General features: G+C 38.8%; 1 protein-coding gene across 1 annotated transcript in view; it reads right to left on the reverse strand.

Moving 5' to 3' along the window:
• The window catches only part of HAL (histidine ammonia-lyase), a 32632-nt gene extending 16468 nt beyond the window's left edge, over window positions 1–16164 (reverse strand). The window contains exons 1-12 of the mRNA XM_075209428.1: window positions 15615–16164; window positions 14410–14470; window positions 13652–13679; window positions 10907–10981; window positions 10581–10653; window positions 10427–10493; window positions 9058–9095; window positions 8771–8896; window positions 8110–8249; window positions 6814–6861; window positions 5209–5356; window positions 5036–5131 (exon numbers count right to left, since the gene is read on the reverse strand). Coding sequence (XP_075065529.1) covers window positions 5036–5131; window positions 5209–5356; window positions 6814–6861; window positions 8110–8249; window positions 8771–8896; window positions 9058–9095; window positions 10427–10493; window positions 10581–10653; window positions 10907–10981; window positions 13652–13679; window positions 14410–14470; window positions 15615–15861 — 1147 coding nt within the window. The 5' untranslated portion in view covers window positions 15862–16164. The remainder of the gene's footprint in view (window positions 1–5035; window positions 5132–5208; window positions 5357–6813; window positions 6862–8109; window positions 8250–8770; window positions 8897–9057; window positions 9096–10426; window positions 10494–10580; window positions 10654–10906; window positions 10982–13651; window positions 13680–14409; window positions 14471–15614) is intronic.
• Between the last annotated feature and the right edge of the window lie 4890 nt (window positions 16165–21054).

Genomic DNA, 21054 nt, shown 5'->3' on the forward strand with positions numbered 1-21054 from the left:
GCTAAGAGAACTGAGAAAACAAATGGGCGTGTCACTGGCCCCTGCAGACTAATATTTGGAAGATGAGGATGAGGAGATTGTCGTCACACTAAGCACATGGCCCGTACAGTGAAACCGAGAAGGAATCATGAAATTAGTTCATTTGATCGCTCCACCCGTTCCTTGGATAACTGTGGCAATTCTACAGCAACTACATGGACAGAGTGAAGCAGGCGGTCATGTACAAGGAGCCCCTCAATAGGTGGGAAAGGGATCCTGAATATCCCCACCATGCTACGCGCCTTCTTTGTCTGCAACTGCATCCGCAATACTCTAATTGAAAAGAACATTTGCTCTGTTGGGAAGTCCATGTCTCGATTTTTCCTCCTGCCTCTTTGGAGGACCCTTGGTTGGGACAAGTGGGACAACTCCTTCCCTTACAACTGGACTACACCTTGGTTTTACCAGGATGTTGGACAATTTGTGAGGGAGCACCATCTGGAGAGACTTAAACCAGACTTGTGGAAACCTAAAACTATCCACAAGCTCATCAGAGCGAAAAAACATTATAGAGTCTGTTCCAGGACACCCTGCTGCAACTACACAACACGTGTGGGAGAATGTGGCCTCCTAGAGGCTGACTAATAGACACAAAGACATTGTATGGATGGCTATATAGGGGGGTCTGCCTCTAAGGACATTAATGCACTCTTGGAACCTGTGCCCCACTGCACAGGCACTGTTGGATGCCTTGGAACATGAACTTAAGGACAGTGTGCCCAGAACCTGCCTTTCATACCATTCAGTATTTTATGGATTATTTCCTGGGACCCACAACATTGGGGCAATCCAGGAGACCTGGCGCCTTATGAACTGTTTTAAGGACACTATTTGGCTTGCCAGGAATCGTCTCATCTTGAAAAGGGAGAAGAGAACCATCCAGGACTGTCACAGGCTGATCCACGGGCTGCTAAGAGACTAACACCATTGACAGTCCCGAGGAAGCTGATTAATTTTCTGTCTCCCTCTTCTTCTCCACCGTGTCGGTTTATTCAATAAAACCTTGGGCTTGTGTCTCCCCCTCCCTTATCCCCTCCAACCCATTCCCACATCACTGTTTGAAGTTTTGTTGAATATCTTGCCTTAATTTATGCACCCTTCTCTATATTTGTGTCTGTCTTTGGTCTTCTGTGTACTGCTGTGAATCTATTTTGATAACACAGTACAATGTGATTGCAGATTTAGACCAAGATTGCCAGCTCTATTATTTCTATTTCAGCAATGACAATTGGCAATGGAGCAATGGACCTCCCCTGTTTGTGTGTTAGCTATATAACACCGTACAATGTTACTGCAGATTTAGTAGATCAAGCCTGGCAGCCCTATTATTTCTATTTCATGACAATTAACAATGGAGCTCTCCTGAATGTCACTAGAGACTTTGAAGAACACTGCTACCCCGCCTCTTTCTATTCTACATATAACGCTGCCCAACTGCATTAAAGACTGCCAAGAACTGTGCTACCCCCTTCTGTGTCTCTCTTTGAAATGGCGCTGGATCACCGTGGAGGGCGGTACTTATAGAAGCCAAAATTTACGAGATCAGACGACGTAACAATGACTTTTTGCCTCGTTTTCAATTCCGAGGGCACGCGATAGTACCAAGCCGAGCCGGCTTGGTGCTCGGATCTGCTAAGTTCGGGTGTGTTTGGTTCTCTGGGAACCCAGTCTGAGCATCTCTAATACATATACACACACTTTTTTAATTGAACCATTAAGGACTTATTTAAGCAGAGTGGTATATGTATAATAAATATTTTTTGTCAGCCGAATGTGCAAATAATAATGAATAGCTATGCATTTTAAATTATTTTTCATTTAGCCATTTGGTATGCATATAGATATCTGAACATTATATGAAATGAGGTTCTTTTTATTTAACTAAAAACTTGTAAGAGGACACAGTGTCGGACTGGGGCATGAAGGGCCCACCGGGGGAATGCAGTGATAGGGGCCCACTACATTGGGGTGTGGCAAACTGTAAGAGTGGGTGTGTCCAGTCAAGGGGGTGTGGTCAGCCCATGGAGGGCAACTTACAACTTAAAGAACAAGGACACCTGGTATATATATATATATATATATATATATATATATATATATATATATATATATATATATATATATATATATATAGATATATATATATATTTATTTGGTAAATAAGTCTTTATTTTTACTTGTGATCCATCTTATGAGGCTTTAGTGTGTTTAAGCTACACAAGTAAAACTTGCTGTCAAACAAAAAGCTTCCATTCCCTACATTAAAACAGGGGGGGGCCCCTAACATCTAAAATTAAGAGCAAAGTGTCTTCATTGGGTATAAGGCTGTAAGCATTGACACATCCTGCATTACGACACCTATAACCCGCTAGTACGACATTTACAGCTCTCCCAGAGGGCTCGTCTAGCTTGTCTGCACAAGAAAAGTCATTACATCCACAAACTAAAATACTTTACATTAAAACAATCATCAAGACCCCACAATAAAATGGGCATTGACACCACACACTAAAACCAGCAATGATACCGCACACTAAAACTAGCAATGATACCGCACACTAAAACTAGCAATGATACCGCACACTAAAACTAACATAAAAAAATAAACATTGATAACATAACACCAATTTTGACTATATATGTCTGTATGTGTGTAGCTATGTATGTATGTATGTATGTATGTATGTATGTATGTATGTATGTATGTATGTATGTATACCCTCATATAATGCAGCAACTATGTTAGATGATCCTCTATTTTAATAATCAATATTAAAGCAATTATTGCTGTTGGAGCTCTAATTGATAACGATGGTGTGCAGGTTGAATGAGGATCAATCCAGAATGTCTCAATAGTCCACAAATGCTTGGGATAATAGACCTCAAAAAGAAAGGGGAAAGACAAAAAAAAAGGGGGGGGGGAGGAAAGGGAATAGCAGTCAGCAGATATATAAACAGTAAAACCAAATCTAAAGGAAAAGACACAATAATGGAATATGTGACACAAACCCAACTAGAATAGAGACATATAATGGGGAATAAACAGGTTATCCCAAAAATAAATGGAAGAGGGGTGATTAATCAAAAAATATATATTTAATAGGTCCAGAGAAATGGCCGTGCAGACCAGAAAGAGCAATAAAAACAATTGTAACCATAAAAACAAATGCACAAACAATGGAATAAGAAACGTGTCCCGGGTGTAATTGACCAAACATTAACTCACGCTGAATGAGATCCTATCAGCGTGAGAATGCGGCTTGAAAAGAGAAGAACCGGGATCGGGTGTCCATCTTCAAAATGTAAGTCCAGAACGGGCGGGATGGTTCAGGCACGTCTAGACGGAGATCCGCGGGCACAATGTCGTTCCACAGTGGAACGCATAGCTCTCTACATCCTGTGTACGGGTACTGGACTGGATCAAAAAGATGATCTGATGCGGGCGGCCCTCGGAGAGAGGGGGCAGAGGGCATGTGCCCCCCCTTAATCTGAACTCCGATGTTCCCTGTAAGCTCCGCCCCAACAGCAGAGCGGGCGGAGCTTCAACCCCGCCGGGCCTACCGGTGGTTAGGTCGGCTGCCCGGCAGGCCAGTCCGAGGCTGAGAGGACATAATTAAAAAGAAATAGGTGTGATTTCTAAAACAAGTCTATGAAATAGGTGTCCAGAAGGGAAACATATATAAACACCTCAATTGCTATCACAACCGTTTTCTTATATTCAGCCTTTTTAATAAGTCTGACAATATTAAACGTTTGAAGATGCAACAAATAAAGTAGCTGCCATTTTATATATGTTTTCAATATCATTAATTAACAACTGGTATCCCACATTTGACCTAGCCGATTCAGATAAGACCATTTAATATATTTAGTTAGTAATATTACCAATTTTATTCCATCAAATACATAATGAAATCCTCAATAAACTATACTTTTTATTGCCTGAGGGACACACACCCAATGAGCAGTGATTGGATACCAATTGACTCTTAATTGGAGTATTAAAACAAACTTCTCTTACTTGATTGGAGCGCTCTCATAATTTAAAAATAGTGTAGAGTTGGACGCAAATCCTACTTGTAAACGCAACAAGCTCTTTTTCAAACTGCGTATGTACAGTAATCAAAGATGGATCTCAGTCTGTGCGTCACTAGAGAAATGGCACAGGGGAAGTAGTGGGCGGGCAAGAGTAAGCATAGTAAAGCAAGGGCTGTTAATGCTCTTACACTGTATGAAGAGGGGGGGGGGGGGGGGGGGGGGGGGGAGTACCCACAGATACACACCTATGGAGGTATCTGTTGTGGCTGTTTTCCCCCTGGTATGAGGTCTGTGCAAATCATGAGGACCATCAGCATGAGCTTTTTTTGTGATTAAAAAGGTGTCCTCCCCAAACAGCTTTTAGTAGTGCCAGGTGGTACTAGCAAAGTCTGGGGCACAAAAAGCATGGGGTCTTCCTCCCCGAATTTATTAGAACCAGCACTAGGCTTTTTTCAGCCATGGTGGCATTATAGCAGGGAAACCTGCAGCATCAGGTCCCCCTGCCATAACGCCAAACCAACCCTAGGCTGGTCAGCACAGGCCTGGATTACCTAAGGAAATTAATCACAAAATAAATAAAAATAGAATAAATAAAAGGGAAAGAAGCCTTCTCCTTACCTCCCTGGGTATATCCAGCCCATGCAGAAAGGCATTAGGGCTCTTCCTTGGAGCAGTGAGCATGGGTTAATGATTGAATGATAGATGGAAAAAGAAAATGGTGTAGTACTACAAGAGCCAGCTGCCAGGGCGTGCTGGTACGAAGAGGGAGAGATGTAAATGTGATTCAAGTGGAAGCTACAGTGATGAGCATATCATTAACAAGTACCTTTTGTTTTGTTTGTTTTTTAACAACAATAAATAAGACAAGCTTGATTTAACTGTCTAGTTCATCAATCCAAAGCTTACAGCAATAGCACTACATGTTACATATTACATGTAAAGAGGTAATTCTGATTACCTGCTATTTCTGAAGGGTGATGATCAGAATCCAGTAGTGACCTAAATCGAAAGGCCACCTCCACCTGTCCAGGATGAGGCCTAAGTTTGTGGATATCTGAAAACAAAATAACATCTCATTACTATTGGTCTTTAATGTATCCACAATGAAAATCAGACCAGATAATGACCAACCAGAATCGAAGGCTTTAGTGGTGCCCTTTAGGACTTCCAGTGTGAGGGCAGCAACAATATCAGCTTGTTTGGCGATTGCAGCAGCTCTCTCCACGGCCTCACATCCAAGAGAAGTGATCATCTGGGTCCCATTGATAAGAGCTAGACCCTGTGTGCAAACAGCAAAGCAACAACAGTTATGTGTCATTACAAAATATTCTTTATTTTAATGACTGCAAACAGTTTTTTAATCCACAAACTTGGTTAAAACAAAGCAATAATAAGCAACCTGATACAATTCAGGGGCCACTTGGGTGGCCCTCCAACCTTCAAAAGGTGTGCACATTACCCTTAGCCCCAGTAATAAGTTAAAACAATACATTTAAACAAAAGAGAAACCTATCTGTAATAACATTAGTGTTTTAAGTTATAACAAACAAATCTGACAATAAAGGAGGAAGGAGCTGGGGGCCGCAGATGAAGGCTCGGAGGCTGCATGCGATCCTAGGGCTTTCTGTGGCCCATCACATTTGTAAAATATCCTGCTACACATCCTTTCTTCAGTGCTAATTTCATAAGTACATTTATCATTGATTATATGTGTATCCTTTTTTTATTTACTTTAGCCAACTGACTTAAACTGCCCCGGGACTAGTAAGTGTTAGATAATTATGTAATACAACAGGTTGTCAAGGAAGCGAATACCACCTGCAACCCACAAAGCTCTTCTGTCAATCCAAACTTTTGCTACAACCTAGATTAAAACCCCCCACCTTACTGATAATCAAGCTGGCTTTGTGTGCAATTACTTTGTGTATGTGAAGGAATTGCTTATGGTTTTAAGCCTCTTCGATTGAGAATTCAGATCCAAGTGGTAGCAGATAAGGATCCATTGCAAGTCTGATATAGCCATTGTAGTCCAGGGCTTTATTGGTCCATAAATGTACATTGCTCTCAGAAGTATGGGAGTCATTCTGTGATTATCTTTGTTAGAGCATTGTAGGGAAAGAAAATGTTTGCTCATTTAGAGAGTAGGCCTTCCAACTGGTTTATGTCTGCTTCTCTTTGATAGGGTCTAAATAATGCTTGATGAAATTGGAATGCTGTAGTGGGTATTTATTCTTGGGGGTGCACATTCGTAGAATACTACAAAGGGCAAAAAGAGTATGCATCTTATTGTGAGTCACTAGTGTTATGTTCAGCTAAAGTAGAATGAGATTTCAGCTAGTATCTAGCAAAAGCAAAGTGGGACAGTATGACATAATGACAATCAAAAAGCTGTATAGTGAAGGTGACATTGAAACAAAATAATTATGTGTTTATGCACCATATATACATACCAATTATGAAGAAGACATTTTGTAACTCAATATCAAACCATGATTATAGCTCATTTTTTTATAATAGTTTTGTTTAGATTCAACACGAATGCAGTAGGAGTCCCTGTAACATCCTGTTTGCCTGAAGTAGACTATACTAGGACTTCTAGAAGCTAGTACAGTATAACCATTTGAGATATTGCACAAAATTCAATAAAATCATTATTCCAAAGAGCTTTTAAGATTATCATCTGACTTGTAGACATACATTTTAGAAGAGTTCTACATATAGAGGTAGCAAAATTACCTCTTTTGGCTTCAAAGACACTGGTTTAAGTCCATGAGCCTCAAGAACCTGCAAAGAAATTTTATAGGTATGAAAAGACTAAAATTCATAATCATATTTCCTAAAATGTGTCTAAAATAAGCAATAGTTTGTGTTTTCTTTTCAAACAAAACCTTACATTCCAGTTTCCAGATATACACCGGAAGGCACATCTTTTCTAACCTTTATAATATCTGCATCTGAATTGGTCTCCTAGCAAACTGGGGAAGACACATTTAACCTGCAGTAACTCTAACAATGGACAATATCTCATATGACTAGATGTAACATTTACTACGGAATTGGGAATGCTAATTTAAAGGCAACAGATCTATGCAATCGAACTTCTACTGCAAAGTCTCCAACGATTTCACCAATGACAAAGTCCCGATGCCAATTCATGTGTACACACCTACACAGTCTACCTTCAGATCTGTGCTCTTCATCTGTCAGAACCATCTGCTGAAAAAACAGTGACTCTACACTATAGAGATCTGCCTTCACTGCTGGACCTGAGTGCATAGACTTCCACAATTGCTCGACATTGTTCCATTGTTGATCATTATATTTAGGAAGTTTAGAAAACCAAATCAACAGATGCAAAGTGTTTTGGAACTATAAAACATGATCATGGGAGTATACACACTCTTGCAATATCAGAACAAATGCTTGTTAATCGTGTGATCTGCACGATAATGGCGTAGGTATGTACCCATCTTACAAGCTGCCAATGGCCACTGCACTCCACTTAGAACCTGAGAGATACTCATTAGTCACTATATACTTCAACCAGAGACCAGCTAGATAAAGCCTTGGGTACTCAGTCACTCTCCAGGACCTTCAGAATGCTGGAGTTCTTTGTCTGATAAAGAGCAGTTCTTTATACGCCCTTGTTACACCAGCCATAGGATCAGGAAAAGCAGGAATAAAATAGCACAGGATCAGAAGACAGATGGAATGTGAAATAAGCGGCACAAGAAAGGGACAGACGACAATAGGAGCTAAACAGGCTAAGATGTCGCTAAACGTGACAGAAAATATATTAAGCACTAAGATTAGGCATATTTTTAATTAAAAAATAATAATAATTTAAACACCTTTTTATTAAAAAAAAAAAAAAAAATTACTAGAACAAACTTGAAAAAGAACAGATATCTGTATACACTATAAATACTACAGCAATCCACTTAATGTGTTATTTCTAACATGAGTAGATCTATTGTTTAACTATAAAATAATTGAAAGCAAATTGTAATACAAGGTATAAGTTTGTCTTACATATTTAGCATCGGCCCAACCACTTTTAGGCGACCACATCTTGCCTTCTCCTATTAGGCCCAAAGCAAGATGAGCAAGAGGGGCAAGATCTCCACTAGCTCCAACTGTCCCTTTCTCCGGGATGTAGGGCAAACAACATGCTAGGAAATAAAAAAAGAAACAAGTAATTCAGTAGTCAGTGTGACTAACTATGAACTGCAGCTAATTGATCAACAATCGCCAACATTCAAGAACACATATGGGCTGTCAGTGCACGCTGGCACTTGTAGTGTCACAAGGGGGTCCACTATATATTGATACTTGTGCGCTGGTACACAATGGGCAGAGGTACCATTGCTAGGCAGCATATGGCAAGTACACTCGAGGCGTGGGGGCCTGAAGACTGGGCCCAACGGTAAATAGGTCAGGCTGTTTTACCATGTGGTTTAGGGATTAGCAAACCGCCACACATTGAACATTGTTGGTTTGTAAAAACGTATATTAAACTGCACTTTAGTAAATTTCGCCCTACGTGTCAGTTTGTCTTCCACATATACATCTTCATATCCATGACTAAGACTAGGCATCTCAATAACAAAAACTCTCAAGTTAGTTTTTTTATTATATTTATATGCACAATGGATATTCTATTACATTTGTTATGCTTGTTTTATAGGCTTACCATTAAATGCTTCAATAACTTGTTGAAGAGTTTCTAGTGAAACTCCACTGTATCCTTTTGCCAAGACATTAATCCTCAAAGCCAAAAGCATGCGGGTACGGTTGGGACTTAGAGGTTTTCCAACTCCTGTTAATGCATGGAAGCCATTATGAACTTATGAAGGATAGATATTATAAAAATAGAAAATATATATATATATATATATATATATATATATGTGCACATTTTATTTTTTTCAAATATACGAACAGTATTCATTTGGCACGAGAGAACAGATAAAATATTACCTGCAGAATGAGACCGTACAAGATTGACTTGGAGATCCCTAAATGAAAGGCAAAAATGAATACATATGGACAACATTCTCCATTTTCTGCAATAGTACCAGGCAGAAATAATTTTTTGCTATAAAATAACACAGCCAGTAAATGCTATTAGCCCTCTGTATGTCTAATAATTCTGTAATATATATGAGGGCAATAAGTACATTTAAAAAAAATTATTTTATTTTTAGATAAACATGGTTTATAGGCCCATTTACGTTGGTCACACATGCCAGTTTAGATCAAAGGTGCATGAACCATGTAGCCAATATGGAGCCCCTCTCACAAGAATTATAGCCAAGAACAATTGAAATCTCTCAAGATTTTAATTATCCCAGCCAAAAATTCTGTCAGTGACTTACACCAATATACGTTTATAGCGATTGGCTGACCATACTAGAGCTTTGGGATCTAGTCAATGGATTCATCTCTTTAATTTGGCTGTCCGTGTGTAGACAGACTTAACAAAATGTCAGTTGTTCAACAATTACAAAAAATGTCCAGACATATTGCGAGTCACCAGTATTTGGATAGGAGCAGTGGTCAAAGTGGAAATTTAGAATTGGCAGTATGTAAAATGTAAGTGAAAGTAATTTTATAGTTTTACAATGAGGCAGCAGGAGAAGTGGCATATGGCATACACCCGTATATCAGCCCTCTTGGACCACTCTATACGGCTCTATCAAATGATCCTACTGTAACTTTAATGGATAAGCCCCTGTAAATACAAACACACTGTACACAATAGGAAGCTAAATGTACTAGAATGAAAATGCAATAGAGCTGTAGAAATGGCAGGTACCGGCTGTATACGTACATCAACAGATGCTAGAACAAGTTACTAGTCACAATACAATGGCTCCAACAAAGTAAAGGAAAAACTAATATAGCAATTTACCTATTATTATAAAACCCTGCAATATTGACAGTAGCACATTAAGTCAAGGACAGGCTGTTCCAGTTGTACCATCAATGAGAAGTCAGTGCTTGCTAAGCAATTCAACTAGTAGTTCAAGTGCAGGCCAGTATATCCTTTCTTGTCCCCACAGCTATAAAGTCCCAAACAAGTTATAAAATAAAAAGTGCATCCTGCATATGTTTTAATGTCTCTAAATTGCAGTTCCTGTACTGTATTCAGTGCTGCTATAAATAGAAGGATAACATCATATTTCCAAATATATAAAGAAAACTGATGATCAATACCATGCTTGCCTCTGATAATTGTATGGTTTGGAAGAAATATGACTCTGTAACACTGTTCATAATAAACTATTGTCACATCCAATTAAAAGTGGCGGTAGCTGAGAATGAGAGATGAGAATGTATTACTTACTTGAGCTGACTGATAGGGATTACAGTACGAGCAAACTTCCCAAATCCTGTTGTGATTCCGTACACCACTGCAATATAGAGTGGAAATAGCATAGATGAGAGGATGTACACTGCAACAAACCTTTCCTTCCATGTCATATGGAAAGCTTATGTACCTTTCTTCTCTTGCACAATGTTTTCTATGAGAAGTCTGGACTGTGTCACTCTATGTTCAGCCTCTGGAGTGAGCTTGTAAAGAAAATATAGACAAGTTCTAAATGACGGTGCTGAAGATACACAATATAACTATTCATATTAAATGATCTTTCACAGTCTAATAAAATTACTATGGCAGATTTTAGTTGGTCAACCAAGGCACAGAATTACACATGGCACAGTTATATTTTGTTAACAAGGGCAGATCTTTGTAACTCAGTGCAAAAATAATTGTATAATAGATTAATTTGTATTTTATTAGGTGGTAATACTTAAGGGTATTTACCTTTATTTTATAGAGTCCTTTTCCTAGGTTAATCAATTCTTCTGTTGTCAAACTGTTCCCGTCAATATTAACATACTGCATAGAAAGATTATTAGTATCACAAAAGTAAAATGGATACAGTCAAATAGGTTAAATGCAAGTATGCACTACTGATAAAACCACTTGCACTGCAGGGCTCTCCTGGCTGAATAAATAAATTGATAAGCTGTTGATTCCTTTGATACAATGTACCAGCTACAGTACCTTCTTGGGTCCATTCACATGACATTGTTGTAGATCAGGATCATCTACCAGTGCCTTATGAATATAGGTGAATACCTTAATGATGTCACTGATTCTTAGTGAACCAATAGCCTGCATTCTTACCTCAACTAAATGAAGATTTCAACTACTCTTATGTAGCACCTGCAACCAGGGCTGGCTCTACCATTATGCAAATTCAGGCAGCTGTTTAGGGTGTCAATATTTAAGGGACCCCTAAAACATGGAATGAGTGGCATGTCACTCAGTGTTTTTACGGCCCATACAGTGGTCCCACACTGAGTGCTGGACATTGATACGGAGGAGCAGCAGCCTTTTACCAGTGAGCTGCCGTTCCTCCATGACAGTGATACACTGGGGGTGTGGTACTGGGCTATGATATCACAGAACTGCGTCACACTCCCAGTGTGAGGAACAAAAGAAGACACCATTCATCTGCTAAGTTAAGAAACAGTAGGAGAATGGGGATGCAGAGCCAAAGTTGGGAAGTGCATGCTAGGGTACCCACAGACCTTCCACTGGCCTTGTCTGTGTGGTGAGAGTATGGTGTCGGGCACTATAACCCTGCATTGCCCCCTCTTGCCTATACAGGTTTCCACATTACCTATAGTGTATTTATGTGTTCTGTTTGCACAATTCTTAAATGTTGCCAGGTGGGTCACCCATGTGCCATTGGGCAGGTTAACAGGTCTCCAAAAGGAGCTATTGTTACTGGTGGTTTTCAGAGCCCAAGACAACCGCAGGCACCCTTGGAGCTGCACAATCACTGTCATATAACTTTGAGGGACGTCCTCGGCTAGTGATTGGCCATGTTGTACTGGAGGTGCCAGACTACCCAGGAACCTTTTCCCTAAAAAAAGACTACATAGGTTTAAACAGGGGCAGACTAGGGCTGTCCAGTGGGTTAATGGAACATATGTTTCCATTGAAGATTGCGCCGATACTGTATGCCCATTTTCATGTCCAGCTAGACTGCCCAGCGCTGTTAACTGCATCGTTCTCATCATTACATGAGAATTCGGTGGAGGCCAGGAGGCAGACCCTCTGATAAACATCAATCCCAGGCAAAAAAATTATCTTGGAATGGCCCTTTTGAAGCCACAACACCGTGGGAACTAAGTGGGGTAAACAAAAAAGTAGCATCCCTCCACCAACAGTGTCACCCGCTTGTACAGTTCTAACTGTTTACAGCTCTTGTTGGACTGGTCGGTAGATAGGACCTGCGGAGAACGCACAGTCATGCTGTGCTAAAAGAGATTCGATATTGAATTGGTTCCCTACTGAGCAGGTAGAGGAGCAGAAAATCATGAATCAGTAACTGGGATAGCATAGCACCATAGGTAAGTGGTGACTATAGCCTCTTCTAGGCAGGGTTGTGTGTTAGAATTGGTACGATGAGCCATTGACATTTATTTAAGTAAATTGCTATAATATCTGTGTGTTGTGTTTTACAATAAAGGTTCTTTATTTTACCCACAAATTGCCTAGTTGACTTCATACCCACTTAGAAAGTATCGGGGAAAATAGGCTGACACAGAATTCAGGCAATCTAGTCAACTGGTAAGCAGAAAAGCACATTATCATCCACGGTAACTTCACAGCTTGCACTGCAGATTAGTCATAGGATCATTCACCTCAAATGCACTGGATCCCTTCTCACATAACAGTGAGAAAATTTGCAAACATCTAATATATAAATGCTTAGTGGCGTCTGTCTGTCTGTGTGTGTGGAAAAAAAAAAAACAAGTTGCAGCGCCACCTGCTGGGCAGAGTTATACACTGACCTACTAAATTCTTAGTGTGTGTGGGAAAAAAAATTCAAAAAGGGCTGAAATTTGGTAGGGCTCAAACTCATTTTTGTGAGGTAATTTTACCTCATGAACACACATGAGTAGAGGCGTGCGTTAGTGTGTGCGTTAGTGTGTGTGTGTGTAAAAAACTATTTTCTCAGAAAGGGCTCATCCAATTGACCTGAAATTTGGTATATTGACATTATTTGACAAAGAAATTAGAATAGTCAAGTCAGTTAACTTCCATCATCCCCCCTTTCCCCCGTGGGAGGGGCAGTAAAGGCTAAATTTACGAGTTGAGGGGTCAAACTCATTTTCGTGAGGTAATTTTACCTCATGAACACACATTAAAAAGGGCGCTTGCGTCGGGAACTAACGCTCTTCCCCTGAGCAGGCCTGGGCTAGGTCCAAATGCATGACAAGAACCTTTTTAAGACCTTAAGTAGCTTGATTTGACTAGAATGCATGAGTATCATGCACGGGTTAACTTGTACTATATATTTGTAATCATGTTGTGATATGGGTATACATATTTATATATTCATACTACCATCAGTCAATATACAACTAAGATATACTGTCGGGGTCGGTCAATGCCACCAATTCGATCACAATTTTATCGTTCTGGTCACTATCATTAAAGTGATTCATTTTAATGCGTTTATGATACATTCCTTTACAAATCTATAGTCACCTGTTCTGGCTCTTTATATTTGCTATATCTGTGATTTTGTTAAAGAAGTACAACTTCTGAAAATGATACAATTCAATATCTCAGCAAAAACATTGTGTAGCATACTTGAAAAGATTTTTAAAAAAGGACTAATTGGATAATATACAAAACATACAGTAATCTTATAACATTCAGTTTAGAATTTACTAATCATTGCGAGTTATTATTGTGATTTTTTTATAAGGCACCAACATATTACGCAGCACTGTATTTGTCATGGTCCCCAGAATATAAACATACAAAAGGCATAAAATAGAAGGTAATATGGGCTTGTCTAAGCGAGCTTACAACTAAGGGATGTTCTGAACACATGATATATACGGTGGTGGACTAAAAATGGTAGCTGGTGTCAGGATTTGTGTGTGGCTACTATAAGGCAGAAGCATTATCAGACACCAATATTAAAGTGATCATTGGCATAGACAGATAATAGAGCTGGCCATTGTAATATTGTCACCATCTGGCATAAAAGTTAATTAGCTGAGACACCGTTATTCCCTAAGCCACAGGTAGGCACCCTGTGGTAATCAATCTGCTGGGGAACCACAAGTCTCATCATGCTCTATAGGTTACCTAAGGTATTTCATCAATGCAGTACAAATATCTGAAATTCTTCCACTGTGGACGACCTCTTGTAATACATCCTTAATGTGGCAAGGAGCTATTTTATTAAGAAGTAGAAGTTTTTTTCTTACTACAATTTGCTCTATAAAGGATACAAGTGAACACCTTCTGGTTGAGATGGTATAAAATCTGGTGACATCACATCTCCTTCAACAACTAAAGAAGCAGAAAAAGAAAATACAACATAAAATTCACATTTATACAGATATGTATGGGGGCTTGGGTCAAAAGTGATTTTAAAACAAACAAACAATAAAAATTATTCAGCCAGATACTGAGACATTTTATAGTGCAGCATTTCACAAACATATGTACAAGAGACACATTTTATAGACGGACAACTCCTGAATCAGTGTTTATTCTCTGTGCTATATTACAAGGACCAGATACCTCAGCACAAACAGGGTTTTATATTTAGTAACGTTCAGTAAATCAATTCATGCATCTGTATTTCTGTACAGAGAAGTATATTTAGGAGGAGTGAAAATGATGTTTACTCTGTGGTGTAATTATGTATAGTTGCTAGACTTCAGTGAAACAGTGCTGTCCAGTGGCCAAATTTATCATTAAAAAAGTCTTATATGGCAGAAACAAGTCTATCTGTGACATGTTAGTAAACACACAGAAATGTAATAGTAAAATAAGGATTTTTGCAGTATTCTGTCCCTGGCAAGGAAGTGTGTCATATTTACATGAAAAAGGCATGTTTTACATTTTCAGTCCAAAGAAAGTCACTTAATTAATGTTTTAGTTGCAATACCAAATATCGTTTTTGTAGATTAGCTACACACTTGAAAATTCACTACAATACACTAATTGCAGCAACGCCACTGGAATTGATGTGTGAATAGATTTACATGGTAATGATTTGCAAACCAAATGGACATATCAAACATTTGTGTTATAATCACCATTTGTTAGGCAGAAGTGTGGTACTGCATGTCCATTCTCCTATCCTCACTACACAGCTGTGTCACAGTATGATTGGATATGCAAATGTAGTATATGCCCTCTTCTGTCAAATAATATAGTTTATACACGTTGCTTCAATACATTTTATCAATTTTTTTTTATTCATTACTTAATAAATGCCCTAAACTGCATTCTAGCTCCACATTTCACTTAGAAATGGAATAATATTTTCAAAATGCTTGACATATATGTATCCACATACATTATTGAACTTGACTTCTAGCCTTGAAGGTGGTAATATACTGGACACAGGTAATATACTGGACACAGATTAAAACCCACAGACAATCTGAGGAAAATGGTTAATAATAGATATTCCTATACTCACCAACTTCAACAAACTCATTATCCTCCAATGCATCTTCCAGTTTGTCATCGAGGTCCAGTAAACCGAGACCTTTACATCTCCGAAGGTAAAACTTGACATTCTCCAGAGAATCAAACCCCCCATTATCGGGTTTATTCTTTATGTACCGCCTCAGTGCCTCCTTGCCCAGGCATCTAACGCTCTTAGAAGGATCTTTACAGGGCACTGCCAGCCACTCTCCTCGCACGTGCACTGTGTACCTTGGCATATTTCACTAAAAATAGTCAATTCTTAAACCCGATTCCAAAAGAAGGATTAGTTTTGCTGTCTATATGGTCATTTCTTCAGTAAAGGAACACAGGTCAATAATGAAATGGCCAGCTTTCCCCCTATTACCAGGTCTGCCTTTAAGGTTAATGATTGAGGAAAGTTGACCAATGGCAAACAGAGCACTAAGGCATACCTTCTTTTCTCTGTAGTAAGAGGTGCTACAATGCAACACCTTGAGGGGCTTTTTTCCAGGAAACTGGGCTTGTTCAGACGTGCAGTTAAAACTTGTTTAGTAAGAATTTGCTCATGTAGTCTTCCAGACAATGACCAATCCTCAAGTATCTATATCCAAAACATAAATAAAAATCAGATGTACATATATCAGATATTTTTTTGTGTTGTATTTACAGTCATATTTGCAATACTTCCATATACAGATTTAAAATAACTTATTACAATAAAGCAGACCTGGCCAACCTGTAGCTCTTCAGATATTGTGAAACTATAAGCCCCAGCCAATAGCTGACAGAGCATGCTGCCACTTGTAGTTTCACAACACCTGGAGAGCCACAGGATGGCCAGGCCTGCAATAAAGCATGGACTCTGAATAGACGCATTATATATGTATACATATATCTAGTTATGTCAAATGGGGAATACCTGTGCTTGCATTTTAAACACAAAGTTTCATCAGTCCTACACTAGCACAGCAACAAATGGAGTTTCAGAACTTCTGCATACATAATCTATGACACTGCACAAAGGAAAGTGTACTTGGTGGCTAATTCTAAAACTCTTTGTAGGAATGATTAAAGTCCATGTTTAAACACTTGAGTGTGAAACTCCCTTCTTACTGAACAATTCCTTCAAAAATAAAAACCATAATTACCTGTAAGCACCATACATACAGACAGAGCAAACCATTGGCATCAAATGACCCCATTGCACTCTGGGTAACAGGCTTCAGTATTAATAAAATCATGAGACTACCATCTCTCCAACATGTCCTATCACTTTACTTTCCTTATCTCTCTTCTTTCATTAACTGGTCAACAATCTATACTACCTGGAAGTGAAGACATCTAGTCATTTCAATATTTGGTCTATACAATTTAGAGGACAACAAACAAACACAACATGGGTTGTGAAGGAACAGCTGTTGTAAGGAGCTGTTCTCTGACATGTTATTTGCTAGATTATTGGCAAACACACACCAGCTGTGTTACCTCACATGGAGATTAACCATATCACTACTTGACAGGACTGACAGTCTTTGTTATCATTAACATGTGGATAATGACTTACTCTTGCCCAGTTTTACTCGAATTTAATGAGAATAAGTCTGTTTCTGGCAACTGTTAGATAGCACACTCACTGGGTTTTCACACCAGTAACATAAATGTGACTTATCTGTTTTCCCCCACTTACTGTCTTACTACCTTTGTAATGAAATGCTTAATTAATGTGTTTAAATTTTAATTCAGTCACAAAGTAAGCAAGAAATACCTATGTGGTCATACATGTGTCCCTGGGTAAATGGGGTACAAAATGCTCTGCTCTTGTACTGTGCACTTAATTTAGTAACACAGTTAGTAATTGATGGTTAAAAAAAAATCATCTCTCATAACATCAATAAATGAATTCAGCCCAAGGAACTGAAATAGTAAACAAAGTGAGACGTTCATGTAAAATATAAGGTTGTGTTCTCACGTTTATTGGTTGGCTGCCTCAGCTGTGTAGGCACACTTTAAATTGCCAGGAGACAACACTCTAGATTATTGAGCAAGGCCAGTTACCCACTGACATTAAGTAAACATCAGTGACACCGCATGCAAATGCAAACATAAGCGCAACTTGCGATCGAAAATGTTGCATGCAAGTGTACGCATGTATTGTATGTGCCGTATTCAGTTAAAGATATCCAGGTCTAAATGTGTAGTGTATGTGTCCGCTTGACAACAGACACACCCCTCAAACACTTACGTCCAACTTGCGAATATGTACAAAAACATTTTATTTTATATGTTATGAACGCAATTGCTATGAAGCATTTTTAAACTTTAATAATCTAAATAATTCAGCAAGAACAACTTCCCCACATGCATACTTTTTTTTTTTTTTTTTTTAAATGTGCTACAACACGCTTGGCAAATCCTAATCAAAGGCCAATCTAAGCATCTGCAAATAATTCTCAAACCTCTAATTATAAGCAGTTTACTAATTCAGGTGTTCAGCATTATCATCATCATCTGCTACCTACACCTGTCCCTGACAACCCACAAAAAAAAAGCTTTTTCAGCTGCATCTGTGACTATGTCCCAGTCTGAATCTGTATTATTATTATCATCATCATCATCATTTATTTGTTAGGCGCCACAAGGTTTCCGCAGCGCCGCACACAGTACTAACAGTAGACTATACAGGGTGAAACCATACAGAACAATGAACAAAAAGTACCAATACTTCAGAAACTCCCGCCAGTCATATGCAGTAAAGACGGAGCGGAAAAACAGGTATGGAGACAGGAGGGGAGGAATCTGTATGTAATTACTGGAACATGCCCTTACAGTACATTGTCGACGATAGATTACCCTTTCCCTCCCCTGTCACCATTCTTCAGGCATGCAGAGTCATAAGTGCCAAATAAGTCGTATGAATAGCCACAGTTGCAAATGTTCCCTTTCTGAGCATGTCTCACTCTGAATCAGGCTCTCAGTGTGTAACCAGTGTTATACATGTCATTTCCTTTAGAAAGCACAAGTAAATAGCACAAGCAGGTTCCAAACGGCACTCACAGACACAACTGAAAGTGGCTATAGAGTAATTATAACTAGTAGCTTCTGCCTCCAAATCTCTGCATGCTTTTACTGAAGATAAAATGCTAATTAAAGTATGCTTTTCAACACTAGTGGATAACTGGCCTAAGGTTGAAAAAGAAACACAGGTCCATCAAGTTTAACCTTTCATAAATTACATTTGAATCCAAAGGGAAAAAAACCAAACCCTTAGTGTTACCGCTGCCAATTTAATCTCACAGGGAGAGAGAATTCCTTCCTGACCTAAAAAATTGCAATTCTATGATTTCCCTGAATCAATCAGCCCCAAAATATTCGCTACTCAGGGTCGGACTGGCCCAACAGGGTAACGGGGAAATCCCTGGGTGCTCCACGTCAGCAGACACTGCATGTACCACCCCAGCTGCATTGTGATGAAATAGGTGGATAGAGGAGGAAGAAGAAGAAGGAGAAGGGTAGAGGAGGAAGGGGGAGGAGGAGGTATATGAAAGAAGAGAAAGTGGGAGGATGAAGTAGATGGAGGATTATGAAGTAGGAGGTAGAAGAGGAAGAAGGATAAAGGAGGAAGGTAACTAGGCCTCAGTGATTGTCTTCTGTGCACTGGTTTATGCCTTATATGGCTGTTATCTGAATGCCCTTTGCATTGTATTTTGGTGACTTGGATGCTCTCTGTAATGTATGATAGTCACTAGAATGCTCTCTGCATTGTATATAAGTCGATAGAATGATCTCTGTATTGTATGGCGGTAACTAGTGTCCTCTCTACATTGTATATTGGTCACTAAGATGCTCTCTGTTTTGTATGGTGGTCACTAGGAACCTCTCCGTATTGTATATTGGTTACTAGGATGCTCTCTGTGTAGTATATCAGTCACTAGGATGCTCTCTGTATTGTATGATGGTGACTAGGATGGTCTATATATTGTATATCAGTCACTAGGATGCCTTCTGTATTGTATGGCGGTCACAAGAATGCTCTTTGTATTGTATATCAGACACTAGGATGCTATCTCCGTTGTATATCAGTCAATAGGATGCTTTCTATATTGTATGGTGATCACTAGGATATTCTTTGTATTGTATATCGGTCACTAGGAGGCTCTCTGTATTGTATATCAGTTACTAGGATGCTTTCTGTATTGTATATCAGTCTAGGAAGATATTTGTATTGTATATCTATCATTATTAATGGGGAAATTATTATGCATTAAAGTATAATACCTGCTTTGTCTTACTTTCAATATATCCCTATATTTCTCCTTGAGGATGCAATGTGAACACTCCTGTCTATATTGACATAATTTACTCCTCATTAATTTGACTAATAACAATTTTATATGCAGTCTCTTGTCTATACTGATGTATACCAATATTTATGAATTAAAATATGTTGTTGTGACATTTTTACTGTGTTCACCAGTTCCAGGTTCATCCACAAACCAGCAAGGCTAGCAGCACATTGATTTTACATGAGACAAAGTCTGTGAAGTGGGCGGTACCTTGGAATCTGATAGGTGCACATAAAAAAAAAACTCATTTTGCAGTTCGTTAACAACTCTTGAAAACAACACAAGAAAACCAAACTCTTTCTTTGAGGAAATATTCCTGTGCACAACAGTATGAAAATCACAGCAGCAGTTTCTTAAATGGCTATTTTTAAGCAGTATAAAAACATTGTCATTTTCAAGGTCCTAAAAAAGCCACACTACAAACAACACTAGTTTATTATTACCCTTGTTTTGTGCTAAAATTGCTGTAATATTTAAATAAATGTCCCCATTATTGTTTTGCTGTTATTTGTAGAAAACTGAAACATTGTGATAAATATAATTACTTTGTTTGTTTGTAAAGCTGTATAACATATAGTATTAGAACAGTTTATAATTATTAAAACACTCAAAATACAAGATTACTCAAACTGCAATAAAATATACTGGGATTTAACTACACAATTTATAACATATGCTTCTGAAACATAATAGTGGCACAGTTCTTTAGTGTGGCTTTTCATCACTGGCAGAAACTGTGTTTAAACCAAGCTATACACTGTTGTCTATGTTTCTTATCAAGAATTCCCAGTGAACAAACAATTTCAGAAAGGTTAAAGTTGAAAAAACACTCCTGTAATTAACAAAGAAAGAGGTGACTGTTGGAGGGCATGTTTAATAATAGTGCTAATCAGATTACTTCTGTTTTTGTGCAACTTAAAAAAATGCACCATAAATCCACTTATCTGCAGGAGCCGGCTGGGTTGCCGGAAGGCGTCTGCACCTCCCTCCCCGCCTGGGGTCGGTCCTGTAGTGGCCTACCTTGGGCTGGGTAACTGGAATACCTGCATTTTTTTCCCTTTAAGATGTTCCTAATAGGCTGCTGAGTTGAGGATTGCACCCTGGGCT

This window comes from Mixophyes fleayi, chromosome 4 (genome assembly GCF_038048845.1).
Source record: "Mixophyes fleayi isolate aMixFle1 chromosome 4, aMixFle1.hap1, whole genome shotgun sequence".
Taxonomy (NCBI): domain Eukaryota; kingdom Metazoa; phylum Chordata; class Amphibia; order Anura; family Limnodynastidae; genus Mixophyes; species Mixophyes fleayi.